The sequence below is a fragment of the Lissotriton helveticus genome, chromosome 8 (assembly GCF_964261635.1).
Source record: "Lissotriton helveticus chromosome 8, aLisHel1.1, whole genome shotgun sequence".
In the NCBI taxonomy this organism is placed as follows: domain Eukaryota; kingdom Metazoa; phylum Chordata; class Amphibia; order Caudata; family Salamandridae; genus Lissotriton; species Lissotriton helveticus.
In genome coordinates this window covers 106,162,621-106,177,003 of record NC_136069.1, presented here as the reverse complement: position 1 = coordinate 106,177,003, position 14,383 = coordinate 106,162,621, and the positions used below count along the sequence as shown (strand labels likewise).

General features: G+C 43.3%; 1 protein-coding gene across 1 annotated transcript in view; it reads left to right on the top strand.

The window, feature by feature from the left end:
* Nucleotides 1-1,036: 1,036 nt before the first annotated feature.
* TMEM39A (transmembrane protein 39A) overlaps nucleotides 1,037-14,383 on the top strand; it is a 335,139-nt gene continuing 321,792 nt past the window's right edge. The window contains exon 1 of the mRNA XM_078656707.1: nucleotides 1,037-1,434. Coding sequence (XP_078512833.1) covers nucleotides 1,396-1,434 — 39 coding nt within the window. The 5' untranslated portion in view covers nucleotides 1,037-1,395. The remainder of the gene's footprint in view (nucleotides 1,435-14,383) is intronic.

Sequence of the window (14,383 nt, the reverse complement as noted above, 5' to 3'; positions counted from 1 at the left end):
TCTTTCAGGATGTGAAAGGCCCAATCTCGTCAGCTGCCTAATCAATCAACAGCACTCAGCTGCCTCGAGTCACCAAAGCAACCATAGACCGGCATTGAGCAAGCCTCAGGAGAGTGAGGCTGAGGCACACGCCATGTATAGTTCTAAAGAAATTAAATAAAAAAGAGGTATGTTGTCATTTGTGCTATAATAAAAGCTGCACCCTGTGCAGACACGTGACGTGGCTGGTGCTGCTTTTTCAGACACAGTGAATGAGCTGTATTTGTTGGTTACTCGCCGCTCGAGTCCTTAATCATCAGTAGTTTGTGTGCTTAATTAATATATAATAAACTGCTGACAGGCAGAGGCTGCAAATCAAGGCAATTAAAACATTTTGAACTTTAAACTTTTTCCGCAACTGTTTTCTTCAATTAATTATTGTATGAGTCACGGCATCCCCCTGGTAAAATAAGTGGGGGTACGCCGTCCACCTGCGTGGTACCCCGACTCGAGCCCTGTCTGGAACTATATATGATTTTTTTTAAACACACACACATATATATATATATTATTTTTTTCAATAATATATAGTCATATATAGTTACATTTATTTTGATATAAGTATAGATATTATCTTAGCAGTCTTTTATACGGCACTATTTGTTTGGAAGTTACACCCAATGGTTTTTTCCGTGACTCCCACGTGTTTTGAAACTTAGGCCCCTGCTACCCCCACACCTGTCTTACCAACCTGTAGTTTCTACAAGGTTCACGGAGTGGTAAATGAAAACTTTCTTTTTTGTCGATCAGTGCCATTCAAGCTGGATGGAGTATGGAATGATACTCGTGAACCGATTGGCTGAAGAGGCTGGTGGGTTGCTTCTTTAATTTTTATTGGCCATTATTATTTCCCTGGAGGTTCCGCAGCCTCGTTATCCCACCGCCGGTACGTAGTCACGCTGCTTTTCGATGCCTCCTCCAGCATGGCTGCCCACCGTGACCGGTCCCGGCGGCCATCTTGTGAGTGGCAAATGGAGCCGAGGGGGGAAAGTCGCGCGCAAATGACGCTGTCAGCTCGCACTGCCACGTCTCTCTGGGCAGCTGCAACAGTGGCAGGTCTCTGCCAGAAGCAGGCTGCTACTAGAGAGGGGAGGGGACCCCTCACATCTGGGCTGCAGCACCCCCCTGCCAGCCGAGACTGTCCCTGCCCCGCCATTCACTGCCCCCTCCTGCACCGGGAAGCAGGAACAGCAGCTGCCAGTGCAACTTTTCCCAATCTCCCATCATGCAATAGTTGGATTTTCTTTATATCGCCACCCGACTCCCTGGAGGTTGGGTGCATGTTCCAAACCCTTCCCTGACTCCATTGCCTTAAAGTATTCTGCCCGGTGTGCGCTGCGAGGGCTTCTTCATCTGATGACTGTCCTGCTGCACCCCCCTTCTGCACTTCCATGTGTGAGTATCTCGCTTCACAGCCTGCTTCAGAGAGCCTGGCTTTAATTTAGGAATGTACCATCTGAGTCTACTCTTTGGAGATGCTACGTCATAATTTATGTTGCAAAAACATGTTAAGCAGCCTGTTTTTATTCCAGTTAATTCAATACGATTGTGTATGGGTAAAGGGATAACTTTGGATGTAAGGGGCAGTTGTGCCTACAAAGCTGTAGGAGACAAGTCTGCTTCATGTGTTTAAAGTGCAACTTTCTGTGGAAGAGATTGCGGTCTACAGATGCATAAAACTATAACTTTGAGTGCACAGCCGTATAAGTTAATTTTGTCTACACGTATGCAGAATGGACAACTGGCTACACGCACAAAACCATGTATTCTGCTTTAAAACTCTGGAAACACATGTAGGGCTTCGAAGTGACTGTCACAGTATATTGCATCTTCCTGTCATAGGCATTGGTTTTGCAAACTCTTGTACTCTGGTATTTTAGTCACGTTGGTTCATTTGAAAATACAGGAAGTTACACTTTGCAGAAACCTTATATTCCTAAATGAAAGCGAAGGGCTAGATTGTGGTGGCCCAAATGTCAAGGCTTCATTTGCTAATCTCACACATGTGTACAAGGTTCCAGATTTATTCTTCTGTACAGTCAGTTGTTTTAGTCTGTTGATGGACTGCTCTAGGAAGGTGTGTGCCTGAGGAGCTGGCTTGACTACGTGTGTGCTGAGTGACTTCTTAGGTGACACGTGTGCCTAGACTGCTCTAGGTGTATTAGTTGAATTGCAGTGGCAATGAACATCCATGGAGGCACTGACTTGTCTACTTTCTGTGCCTGAGGAGCCGTTTTGCAACTATGTAGTTCACCCCATCCAATTTAATAGAAACCCCTTTGTCTCTTTGCCCAGTCATCACTCTAACAGTCACCAACAATTAGCATTCCAGAATGTTCCTTTGTTTAATGTTGCCAGCTGGGGTTTTCAGACCTATTGTGACCTCATACACTGGCTGGCCCCTGGAGAACTTTGCCACTGGTTCTAAAGGCGAGTTGGTTCAAGTGAAGTTAACTATTGGTACAGCTTCCAGAAAGCTCTAGCTTCTTTAGACGATTGCCCAGGGATGGAAACCCCCTGTCTTCCTGACGTTATTTGATCTGTCAGTGCCACTAGTCTGTTCTGGGACTAATAGTACCGATAGCTAATGCTTTAATAGGATTAAATAAGGCAGCAGCGTTTGAATGGCACCTGAATGTAGTGCCATATTAATGTAAAATGTTATGTTATGTTATATTGAGTTTGTATAGCGCACGGCTACTCTGAAAGAGTGTCCCGGCGCTTTCTACAGGCAGCTCGGTGTAGAATAACACAACAAGGAACAACAGATACAAAGAAAGAAAAGAAAAACCCACCAGAAAAAGCCTAAAGATTAAAAAGCCTAAAGATTAAAAAGCCAGGTCTTCAGGCTCTTCCTGAACTGAAGCAGATTGGAGGTGCTGCGTAGCGCCAGCGGAAGCGAGTTCCACAACTGGGGAGCCTTGAAGCTGAAGGAGCGCCCCCCAGTGCGGGCCTTCCTCACACGCGGGACCACGGCATTAAAGAGAGATTCGGACCGCAGTGAGCGGGCTGGGCGATATAAGGCCAATCTTCGCTGCAGGTATCCAGCACCTAAACCAAACAATGAATACAGAACGTCCGAACATTATCTTTTTCATTTATGGGGAGTGCTTGAGAAGACAGTGTTGCTTTGCCTCGACATATGGAAAATACTCACCCATTCCTCACCTTCCTCCAGATGGACCTTTTACAGTGGGGGTGTTTGGATTTGATTCTTGTTTATTGTGACGTGTGCTGGAGGATGCTGACACCTGTGTGATCCTGAGAGTTAATGAATGTTGGTTCAATAACCAGGTATAAAGAGAGGCTTGACAGACGCTGCTTTAATCTAGTGCAGTAAGCACATTTCGATACCCGGTGAATAGTATGCTAAGATAGTGGCTGGTTTCGTGACTTTATTTATGTGTTGGCTACTAACAACAAATTTGTTTAATGCTATCCTTCAAACTTGGATATACGACCTCAAAAGAGTACGAGTTATAATGTTAATTGTACAGTTCTTGCACAGTGCAATAAAAAGTAGCATAACATGGATTTTTGGAGAATAAAGCGTTTACGGGTGCACAACAGTATACCTATTTCTTGAACCTTCTTGTCCAGTGGCATTCTTTTTGCGAAACTCCTGCAATAGTCACCCCGGGGTGCATTTGTGCTGGTAATAATCACTCCCTCTTTCTGCCTTGCCACTTGCGTGCATATTTCTTGTCATAATTGATTTGTGATTATAGATGTATCTAGAAACCTTTTTTGGATAAGAGGTATCTCAGTAAATTACATGTCATTTTGGTCTACATCCTTATGGCATTTCTGTAATAATATTTAGGTTTGGTTTGCCAGGATCTTTTTGATTTTACTAAAATTTGTGTGTAATATATACTTGTAGGGTCTGTTCGGCCCGTCGTCTTCATCCCTTGGTTTGTTATTGTCATTTCCATTTTTTTCATTGGGCCGCTCCTCATACAGAATGGATTTGACTACTTCAGTCACAGGTTAAATTCCCTGCAAGTGACTGCATTCTGCTCACAAGGGACACATCCACACAAGGTAGTTCCCTTAAGTCCCACAAACTACTAAGACAATGAGTGCTTTTTTTAGGCCCCAAAATACTTTTGCTGTTAGCCAATTTTTACAGTCTTATCAAACGCATGACCAGACAAAAAAGTATTGACAAAGTCAAAGGCTTCTGTCCTACTCCAGAGCTATTGGGTTTGCCAATGCTTGCTGTGTATTTCATGTGAGTCTGTATTAGATGGCGATCTGAGAGTTAGCATTTAGATGGCATCTTGTTTGTTCAACAACAGCAATCTGTCTTTCTATACCAGGTTTTCTCCTTGGAAAAGTTGTCAACTTTCTATTTGACACGGGTAAATTTGATTTGCAGACCTCCTTTCCCTCCTTTTGGTGTATGACCGAGGCACGCATGGCTAAATCACGCGTGCCTCTACACTACAGCCCTAATAGTGAGTGCATCTGAACGTCTGAACGACACATTTGTTTACCACATATGCCTATTCCACACAATTTCGTAGTAAAGGCATGAATGGTAAAGGGATGTGTGATAAAGATCGCACCCCAGCCCCTCCTCCCTGAGGCCTAAAACCCTGGCCCCATTAAAAACCTGACCCCCCGAGCCCTAAAGACTACCCCACCCCTAAAACCACCCACCCTGAGCCGTAAAACTCTGGCCCCTGCCTTATAGACAACCCAACACCCCCGATCCCTTAAAACTGGTTGTACAACGGTACATCGCATGCAATTACTTCGCATGCCTTTTACACGCATTTTTTAGCGCTCATGTTTTTACTGCTAAAATGCATTTAAAATGCATGCCAATACCACACATTGTTTTTGTATTTAAAAACAATATATTTGTGGGGCACACCCCTCCTCCCCCCCCCTCTCCTTAAATGCATTGTATTGGCATGCGTTTTAAATGCATATATTAGCGGTAAAAATATCCGTGCTAAAAGATGCGTTGTAAAGGCTTAACAAGGTAAAAACCTCGTTGTAAAGGCTGTTTACCCTTAAAACTACCCCATCCCGATCCCTAAAACGTAAAACCCGAACCGCATCGAGCTTTCTGTCCCAATGCTTCCTGTTCTTGACATCTAGACCGCACACTGGCTTAACCACACACATGCGTGGTTAAGGCAAGTGTGGTTTCGCTTGCAAGGAAACGGCTCGCGTTGTAAATGCCGTTCCTCTTCCTTTTTGTTGAATGTTGATCCATAGCACGCATGTCGCAGACTTGTGCTCTGTTGCTGTAGAATATGCTTAATAATTGTAATGGTAGACTTTATCAGTGTATTTTTCAGGTGTCCATATTATATAGAGCTTCTTTCACTGCTCGTCTCAAGTAGCACCTCACTTTCATCTTTCCCACGGGCATTTGTTCGCGCTTAATCAAATGTCATAAATAAATTGAGCATCAACTGAACGTCTCAGACCATGGATCAAACTTGTCTTAGCAGAAGTTGGCGATGAGATGATCTCAGGTCAGATCGATCGATTGCAAGCCTTAATCAAGAATGGATCTCTGGTAACAAAGGACCGTGTTTTTGATATGCATTTGCTGAATATTTTGATTTGTTTGGTAAAAAATAAAAACTACAAACTCTTTAAAAATACCACCGAAAAACATTGGACCACGCCACACTCGGAGCAAGAACATCATCAAACTGAAGACCTGCGTCAAAACAAGAAGCCAAAAAAACTTGAAAACAAGCCTTGTCGATAGATCTTTCCAGGATGTGGAATACCTTCTCTTTCAACAGCAGAATTGCTTCAACTCTTACCCAGTTCAGGAAAAACTATAGAATCATGTCTTCAAAGAACACTATATCTCAACTCCTTCGATACTCCATGGTGTGAATGACTCTAAACGCACTATTGAACTCTACTCTGTACAGCACTCCATTGCTACTAGTCATGTCTGCCCCATGTGAATGCCTGTACGCGTATACATGCTCCTAAGATGATGCTGAAAGCAGAGCTAGCTAGGTGACTACACTGGTCAACTTGGGTTACAATGGAGAATTGGGGTGCAAACAAAAGCATTTTTAGGAAATGCTGCATTCCATTTTGTGGATGTGATTCAGCTCTTCCTTGCTTGGTAAAGACAGATGCCCCTTTTGTGCCAGATCACAAAGGGAAATTCCTGCCACTTGTCAGTGAGTCAGAATAACTTTATTTCGTCAACTTGTCTACGTTCATCATTTCTCTGTTGTTTTACTGGTGGCACAGGGTGCACAACGCCGATCCCCTTGCAAAACGGCAGTGCTGTCTGTGGAAAAACTAATTGAAGGCTCAAAAATAGTGTGGCAAAATAGTGTGGCTTCTTCAGAGTTCCGCAATCATAAATAAACATTACTTGAAACTTGGTATGGCCTAAGCTACATATCTAAGGGAGCCGTTTAACCCCTTCGACGCTCATGACGAGCTGAGCTCGTCATGAACCGCGGGTTTTTTAAAACTTCAGCGTACAGCGGGAAAATGCGCTGCACGCATGGAGTTAATACAAGTGAAATAGTATTCTTTGTTTGAAAAAGTTATAAACAGAATCGACAATGCATAACCGAAATCAACAACTAGATACTTTATATAGCACCATTTGTCTGGGCTTATTGGAGATAAGACACCAGAAAAATGCACAAGCAAAAGTAAGCTGTGATAGCAACTTGCTTATTTAGTTGGAATACAATAGTACCTTTTGTCCTTGGGTGTCCAATGGAAAACAGCCTTATCCACGACGACACTTTGTCCCAGTGTTACAAACCAAAATTCTGGTGGTTCAGTGTTGCATCTCACAGATGGGTAGGCAGGCGCAGGTTTTCTTTTCTTCGGTTAACAAAAGATAGAAATAGAGGGCCTAGTAGAGCCCTGGTTCACTTGTGGCTTTTAGGTCTGGCTTGAGGGTGCAGCGGATTGCGCTACCTACTGTTACCAGTTCTTTAAAATGTACATGGTGTTGTGCATTGGCTGTTTGGTGCATCACTGTGCCTTGTAGGAGTTTTCTGCCTATTTTACTTTCTGAAGTACATTGAATCACCACTTTAAATTATTTATGCATTGTATACAGAAAGCAAGTTCGTGTTATGAGCTTCACCGCAGCAGGCTTTCTTTAATGTTTAGTCGGGGCTGAAATACCAGGCACATAGTTTGACTTTTGCCAGTGTTTGTTTTGCTTTCTCAGGGCTCAGTCCTGGCAGGCATTGTTGCTCCCTTGGAACACTGTGCTTATGTTCGCCAATGCTGGTCCCAAAATCTTGCTTATCTAATGGTGAAATCTGAAACGTCAAGTGACTGCCAGCAGAGTAGTTCAGAAAGGAAATGGGATAAAATTAACTTGCCTGGACTTATTTCATTTGTGCAATTCATTTTCCTCCCTTTTTTTCTCCAGATTATCTTGAGCATGTTGATACTTGCAGGCCAGGAATGCGCGCCATAAAAACATTCTGTAGCACCTATAATATGGAAATGATTCGTAGCCATTTCTGCAGCATTGATTTTCTTAGAATGTTTATGCTGAGCTCACCCACTCCCTGCATCAGACCGTCTCACCCACCAAATAGTAAAAGCATGCAAAAAATCTCCCCTTTAGCCCAAGGAGTATAACTAAATACTTGTGCATATCACAAGGGCTCTCAGTTGTACGGTATGTATTAGATTTTAGTATGCGTTTGTCAAATATTTATTTCTTGATTGTGTTGTGGTTAGTTAGGCATATTCATATTTTTTTGTTCTATAAACAAATGTTGCTCCTAGTATATTTCCTCACTTATTTATCCGACCAGGATAGACCCATCTTTGGATGCCTGTACGGTTTTCGTGTTGCAAGAAGCCATATATGTTTAATACAATACGCTCAACAGAAAACAGTACTGTAGTGCAAACATATTCACGTCTGCAGCTGTTTGAGCTTTATTTGGATATTTGATATATTTGATATATTTTCATTATTTATTTTTTTAATACATTTCTAATGTTTACATAACTATAGGTCTGGTAATCCTGGTTAACCCCTTCTGCGCTGATGACGGAACCGCTCCGTCATCAGACGCGGTAGCGCTGTGCTGATGACGGAGCGGTTCCGTCATGGCCCGCTCGACGCGCCTGCGCGGCGTGTTCTATTGAGCCGGCAGGGCCATGACGGAACCGCTCCGTCATAAGCACAGCTCAACCGAGGCTGGTGATGGAGCGGTTCCGTCACCAGCATGGGCGCGCCGCGCGGCGCCCCCTTAGCGCTGCGGTGGAATAGCCGCCGCAGCGAATGTGTTAATAATATTGAGATTCACGCGAAGGAATACAGTCTTTGTTTTTTTTCCTGTATTTAAGGATAAATGCAAGCAGGAAAACAGATTTTCTGTCAGTGTAAAAACAATAAACTAGGAAACTTAGTATGCTCTGAAAAATTTGCTGGCATTTACTGTTCAGAGGTTCAACACGCATAGCCATGACATGTGGTGGCATTTTCATGTATGTTTTCTGCAGAGAACTGCAGCAGATACGTTGATTGCCCATGTACCATCTTTACCATGGCTTGAGGGTGTTAACATACGCTTATAAAAAAGTTACATCATTTGTTGGCTGCGTCATACGCATATTGGATAAAAGTAAAAAACAATCTTGGATTCTCCAGTCATTTGGGCTTTCCGTGCTGCAGGTGAGGAAGACGTGGGCGTGATCGCAAACCAGCTTTTCATTAAAAGAGGCGAGCTCTTCAGTGCAAATCCTTTGTTCTTACAGTTGCCTATTAAAAAAAAAAAAAGATTGCTCTTGGTTTCTGCTGCGAGTGAGCAATTCTGATTGGCTAAAATTGTCTATGCTACTCAAACCTGTTGTCGGAGAAAGTTTAGCAACAAAAAAGATTGGCCTAAAACCATAGAGCGACTACATTATACAGCAGAGGGCAAATTAAGTTTTAATAACCATGGGTTGAGTTCGTTGCGCGTACCTGCTCCTCCAAGCGTTCTTGCACGTTCTGATGATCGAATTTATGTTGCACACTATGCAAGGTCGTGATCGCCAACGTCCAACATGGCCGATCCCTACAGCTCCAAAAGGAAATGCCACCTTTTCGATTAAAGTCGCTCATATCCCCTTTCTAGCCAGTTCTGCTCATTAAGGTGTGGAGTGCTGGGAATCGGACAAACCTGTCCGCGCCTTGAGACCCTACCGGGTGATTATATGCGCTTTATGAGAACCCTGATTGATTGGTTGTCCGAGAATCTCTTATCTGCAGGTGATAATAAAGTGGACCCTTGCCCATAAAACCCCCAAATCGGTACACTCCCACAATGAATGCTATTTCTCAGTTATTTGATTGTTATGCAGTATTCATCTATTTATAACTAATAATATCAGAATAATTCAATTTTTTAAAAAAATCTGAAGATATGAAAATCATGGCGAACGTTAGTGAAACCCTGCATCCTATTTCGTCACACATTTCAATCCTGCTAGTATATTAATTCTGTAGCTCAGAGGGTCTTAACATTTTTACTTATGGGGATCCCCACTGAACCATTATTTGGAGCTGAGACCCCCACTGAGTCATTATTGGAAGTCTGCGTCTCCCGGCCTAAACAATTTCTATGATTTGAACCTCAAAAAAATACACAAAAAATACAAAAACAAGTATACACCAAACCAATGCTCAGATATTACATTGTTTTGTTTAATTCACAAGCAAATCTAGAAAACGTTTTCAAATTTAAAATGTTTCTTCTTTAATTCTATATACTTTATTAATTTTAATGCATTACTTTTAATATTATTTAATTTTTCAAAAACAGCCACTGGCCCTCTGAGTAGGCTTCGCGGACCTCGAAGGTCTCTCGGACCACGGGCTAAGAGCCACTTTCCTAGCTGTAGGGCTTCCCCGCATAGCTAATGCTGTCATCAGTTCAGCAGTCTGAGTTCAGCCCTTCAGCATCTCCCCTCACTCAGCAAGTGATCCATGTCACTAACTCTGACCTTGCACTAGTACTTTTATATATACCTTTATCACTAATGGTGTCTTATGGAGTGAGGAGGGTCACTCATGCTCTGCTTTGCTACAGAGTGTATGAACAATACCCCTTTGGGTAAGCCTGCGGAAATCCTGCAAGCAAATGCTACTTAGCTGTTCCTCCTTGCCACAGGGCTCTCAACAAACGCATCTTCCCCAACAGCTGCATTTACAGAACTCGAACAAGAGGAGTTGCAAGTTTTCCTTCCATGTCTTGTTAATTTGAACTGTTTTAAAAACATTAAGTTTCTAAACAGGAAATATGGTGATTGTACGTAGGACTGTTAGCAGTACCACTGCAAGTGAATAGACTGCTTTTCTAGGCCGTGTGCCTATTACACAAATTCCTTATTGCTAAATGCAGGCGTATTTGCATGCAACCGGTCTAGTCTTGCATGTAATATGCATTATCAGTTATCAAGATTTGAAAGCCTTTCAACACAGTACAGCAAAGTTAAATACTTAAGGTTTTATTTTTTTAATTCTTTACTATAATGAAGTTGTTAGGCATGGTGGTAAGTTAGTTTATGAGCCTCACTGTCCAGAGGACACCGAAGCAGTGCTTGTATCGTTCCACACACAACTGCTATTCTAGGTTACACCTGCTGTGTAGTTAAATCCGTGTCCTTTAAGGTTTTGTTTGTGTATCTGCTGAGATTGCTGACAAGTGCTGTTCAGTGATGTGATTAAAGCACACTATCACACTGGAGGATATCCTGGTTCTAAGGAGGTGTGACTCTAACCAAACCCAGGGGAACTACTTGAAAAGTTAGGTCTTCAGCGTCTTGCGATATTCAAGGTTTCCCATTTGTGTAAGAGTCCGGACGAGCAGAGGTGTCTGGAAGGTTTGTGAAAGTAGATGTAATTGTTGCGGTATGCTAGGCCAGTGTGTGGTGCCTTAAAAGTGTGGGTGAGGAGTCTGAATTGTGCTAGTTTGCGTATGAAGAGCCAGTGGAGCACAGTGTTGTGCGGTGTGGGAGTTTGAGTGATTCTGGCCGCTAAGATCTGAATGGTCTGCATCCTTCTGGTGAGTTTTTTCAATTAATTCTGGCATAGAGTGTGCTCCTGTAGTCCATCTTGCTTGTGACAAGGGCATGTGTGACTGTTTTGTGGTTGCTGATTGGGAGCCATTTGAAACTCTCCCTCAGCATCTTCGCTGTATGGAAGCTTGAGACGGTTAAGGCTTTGACTTGGTTGGTCATGTTGAGTTTTTTGTCGATGACGATCCCGAGGTTCTTGGCGTTCTTCGCAGTATGGAAGCTTGAGACGGTTAAGGCTTTGACTTGGTCGGTCATGTTGAGTTTTCTGTCGATGACGATTCCGAGGTTCTTGGCCTGGATGGTGGGGGTGTGTGTCTGTTCTATCTCTTTTGGCCACCAGGAGGAGTCCCATGGTGAAGTGCTCTTCCCAAAGTTCACAATTTTGGTCTTCTCGGTGTTCTGCTTTAGACGGTTGGTCATCATCCAGTGGGCGATTTCAGTCATGCAGGCATTGAACTTGATCCGGGTACTGGACGTCCTCTCTGTGTGGGATTAGAAGGATTTGCATGTTGTCAGAATAGGAGAGGACATTGATGTAAATTATGAGAGAGTAAATTATGCTGACTAAATGGATAATGTATGCATTGCAGAGGGTCAGCCTCAGGGAGGATCCTTGTGGAACTCCGCACATAAAAACACAGGCTTTCGAGGTGTGTGGCGCCAGGCTGAATAAGTCCTTCCAGTCAGGAAAGAACGGATCCATCGGAGGACGTGTCCTTGGATTCCGATGTCATGTAGGCATTGGATAGGGTGGGATACTGGATCAAACGCTGCGGAGAGGGGTGGGATACTGTGTCAAACGCTGCGGAGAGGTCTAGGAGGATGAGGGCGTAGCTCCCGTAGACTTCCCTTCCTTTCTTATGTTAGCTTCTTCCTGGAGCATGGACCAAGCTTTTGTTCTTCCTTGTCTTAGTTTTTCCATGTCTTTTTACAATGCGCTATTTTTATTTTACAAGCATTTCTGTAATAATTCTGGACGTGCCATGCGCTTTCCTACTTTTAACGCAAGGGTATGGCTTCATATGTGTTGCTGTCACTCTATCTGCCATCTCTATAGATCATCCTTTAGTTACTTACACCCACAGCTGTACTACCTTCTGTCACTGTACTCTATGGTACTCCATGTCGTTGTACTATACACCACTCTATTCCACTCCACTCTACATCAGCCCACTCTAATCTATGCCACTCTACTCCACGCTGCTCCTCTCTACACCATCCTACTCCACGCATGCCACTCTCGGACACTCTATGCCACTCTACTCTGACAATCTACTCCCTGCAACTCTACTCCACTCTATTCTTCTCTACTATATTCCACTCCACACAATGTCACTCTACGGTACTCTACTCGATGCCACTCCACACAGTACTGTTCTACGCCACTCTACACAATGCCACTCTGTGCCACTCAACTCTGCGCTGCTCGAGCCTATGGCCCTCTAATCTCTCCTGGTGAGTCTGACATATGTCTGGCGACGGCTGCGCTGTCAACCCAGATCTTAACCGCATGCGTGCGGGCGGAATTCCGCTCGTACGCGGAGATTTTTAAAAGCGCATGTTACGTGACGAGCTGGGCTCGTCATCAGCGTAGCAGGAGGCTACCTCAAGACGAGCCCAGCTCGTCATCAGCGTGGAAGGGGTTAAAAAGGCCTATTTGCTCATGGCTTGATATGCAGGGTCTGGAAATGCACATTATGGTGGAATGCGTATGCTAAGAGGTTAACATACATGCTTGCATACTGCTTCTTTCTGTTGGGCATGGATAAAAAAAAACTTTCGTTCTAGATTATGCCCGTAGTTTAACGATGAGAACCATGGATAAATGACTTGGTTTGAGATGTTCTTTAAATTGCAGATAATTCTGAATTGAGTACATAATCTCTCCAGAGTTTAAATTGACATGGGGTCTAAAGTGACATGGGTGTCGTCCTTAAGCACAAGTATTGTAGCCAGTAATCCTTGCTGGTAAAGTATGTCCTTCTATACACGCAAACAATGTGGGTGATGACTATGGAGACATCAAATGTAAGGGATTCCAAAGCGTTGGAAGGATTTGTGACTTACGAAAATCTCAATTGAGGGCAAGCGTTTAATGTAAGCTTACAGCAAGTCTCCCTCCGTACGTTGTATCTACAATGTGGTTATCTTGTGTGGTAATCAATATGGTTTTACCTGTCTCGTCAAAAGAAATTGTATTGCGTACAATACCAGTACTTACAGCGGGCTTTAGGTGATCCGACTGCTTATCATTGGTTGATCTTTCTTGTCAATCTCATATGCTTGCTTCTTGGCGGTCCTTCCTCTTTTTGGGTTTGTCCCTCCCCTGGAGCAAAGCCGCACTACTGTTCTTCTGATTGGATGAGTTGTATCCTTCGACTGCGTTTATTGAGAGAACTAATATTTCTATTTCTTTGCGCACTCCATTTTAGGGAAAGTGGTTTTCTTGCTTTCTCGTGTTGCTTCCTCACCCCTCGCTCCCTGCACCCCACAGCTTTCTTTTTCCAATCGTTCAAGCCTAATGTTAGCCATTTTGGCAGGATAAACGAGTTATTTCCAACATCATGACGTATATGTGTGGGGACACATGGACGCATATTCGCCATCATGCTGGGGCTGCCACAGCATCATGACGCACACATGCGCATTCACGGAGGCTGAAGTGCACATATAGATGATTGTGCTGGGGAGCCGAATGCTGCTTTTTTTATGCAATCTGTATTGTGTATTTTTTTCTTTTTGCCTATCTTCTACAACAACAGCACAACACTTTGATAAAGTCAAAATATCGGCGAACGCCTTACAAAGGCAAGACCTATTAGGTTTGCCATTGTTTGTTTCCAAATCCTAAAACCTGGGTGTTTGGTGGGTTTCAGGCTTGTTTTTCAGAAGATGAGATGAGTTGTCTAACCTTATAGGCAAAGTTATCCGTCAGTTTGTACTTCAGGGCAAACAGTGAAATCCATAGCTGAACCTAACCTTTCTATTATTCTTAAATCTGGTAAAAATAGAGGAAAGGTAGGTTGTGCAGACCCATTACTTGCAACATGACTAGAGGACACACTCTAAATCAGGTAACTAGGTTAGATACGTTTTATCGATGACAGACACACTAACGGTAGCGTGTGGAGTAGGATACGCTGGACCTGAGTCATAGACTCATTATAGAGATGCTTAGATCTCAGAGGGGAAACAATTATTTGCCATTACGTTCCAAGACACACATTGACTGATTTTTCTAAAACCAAAACCAAATTAAAGATTAATAGTTTTCTTTCTTCTGAAATTGAGCTAG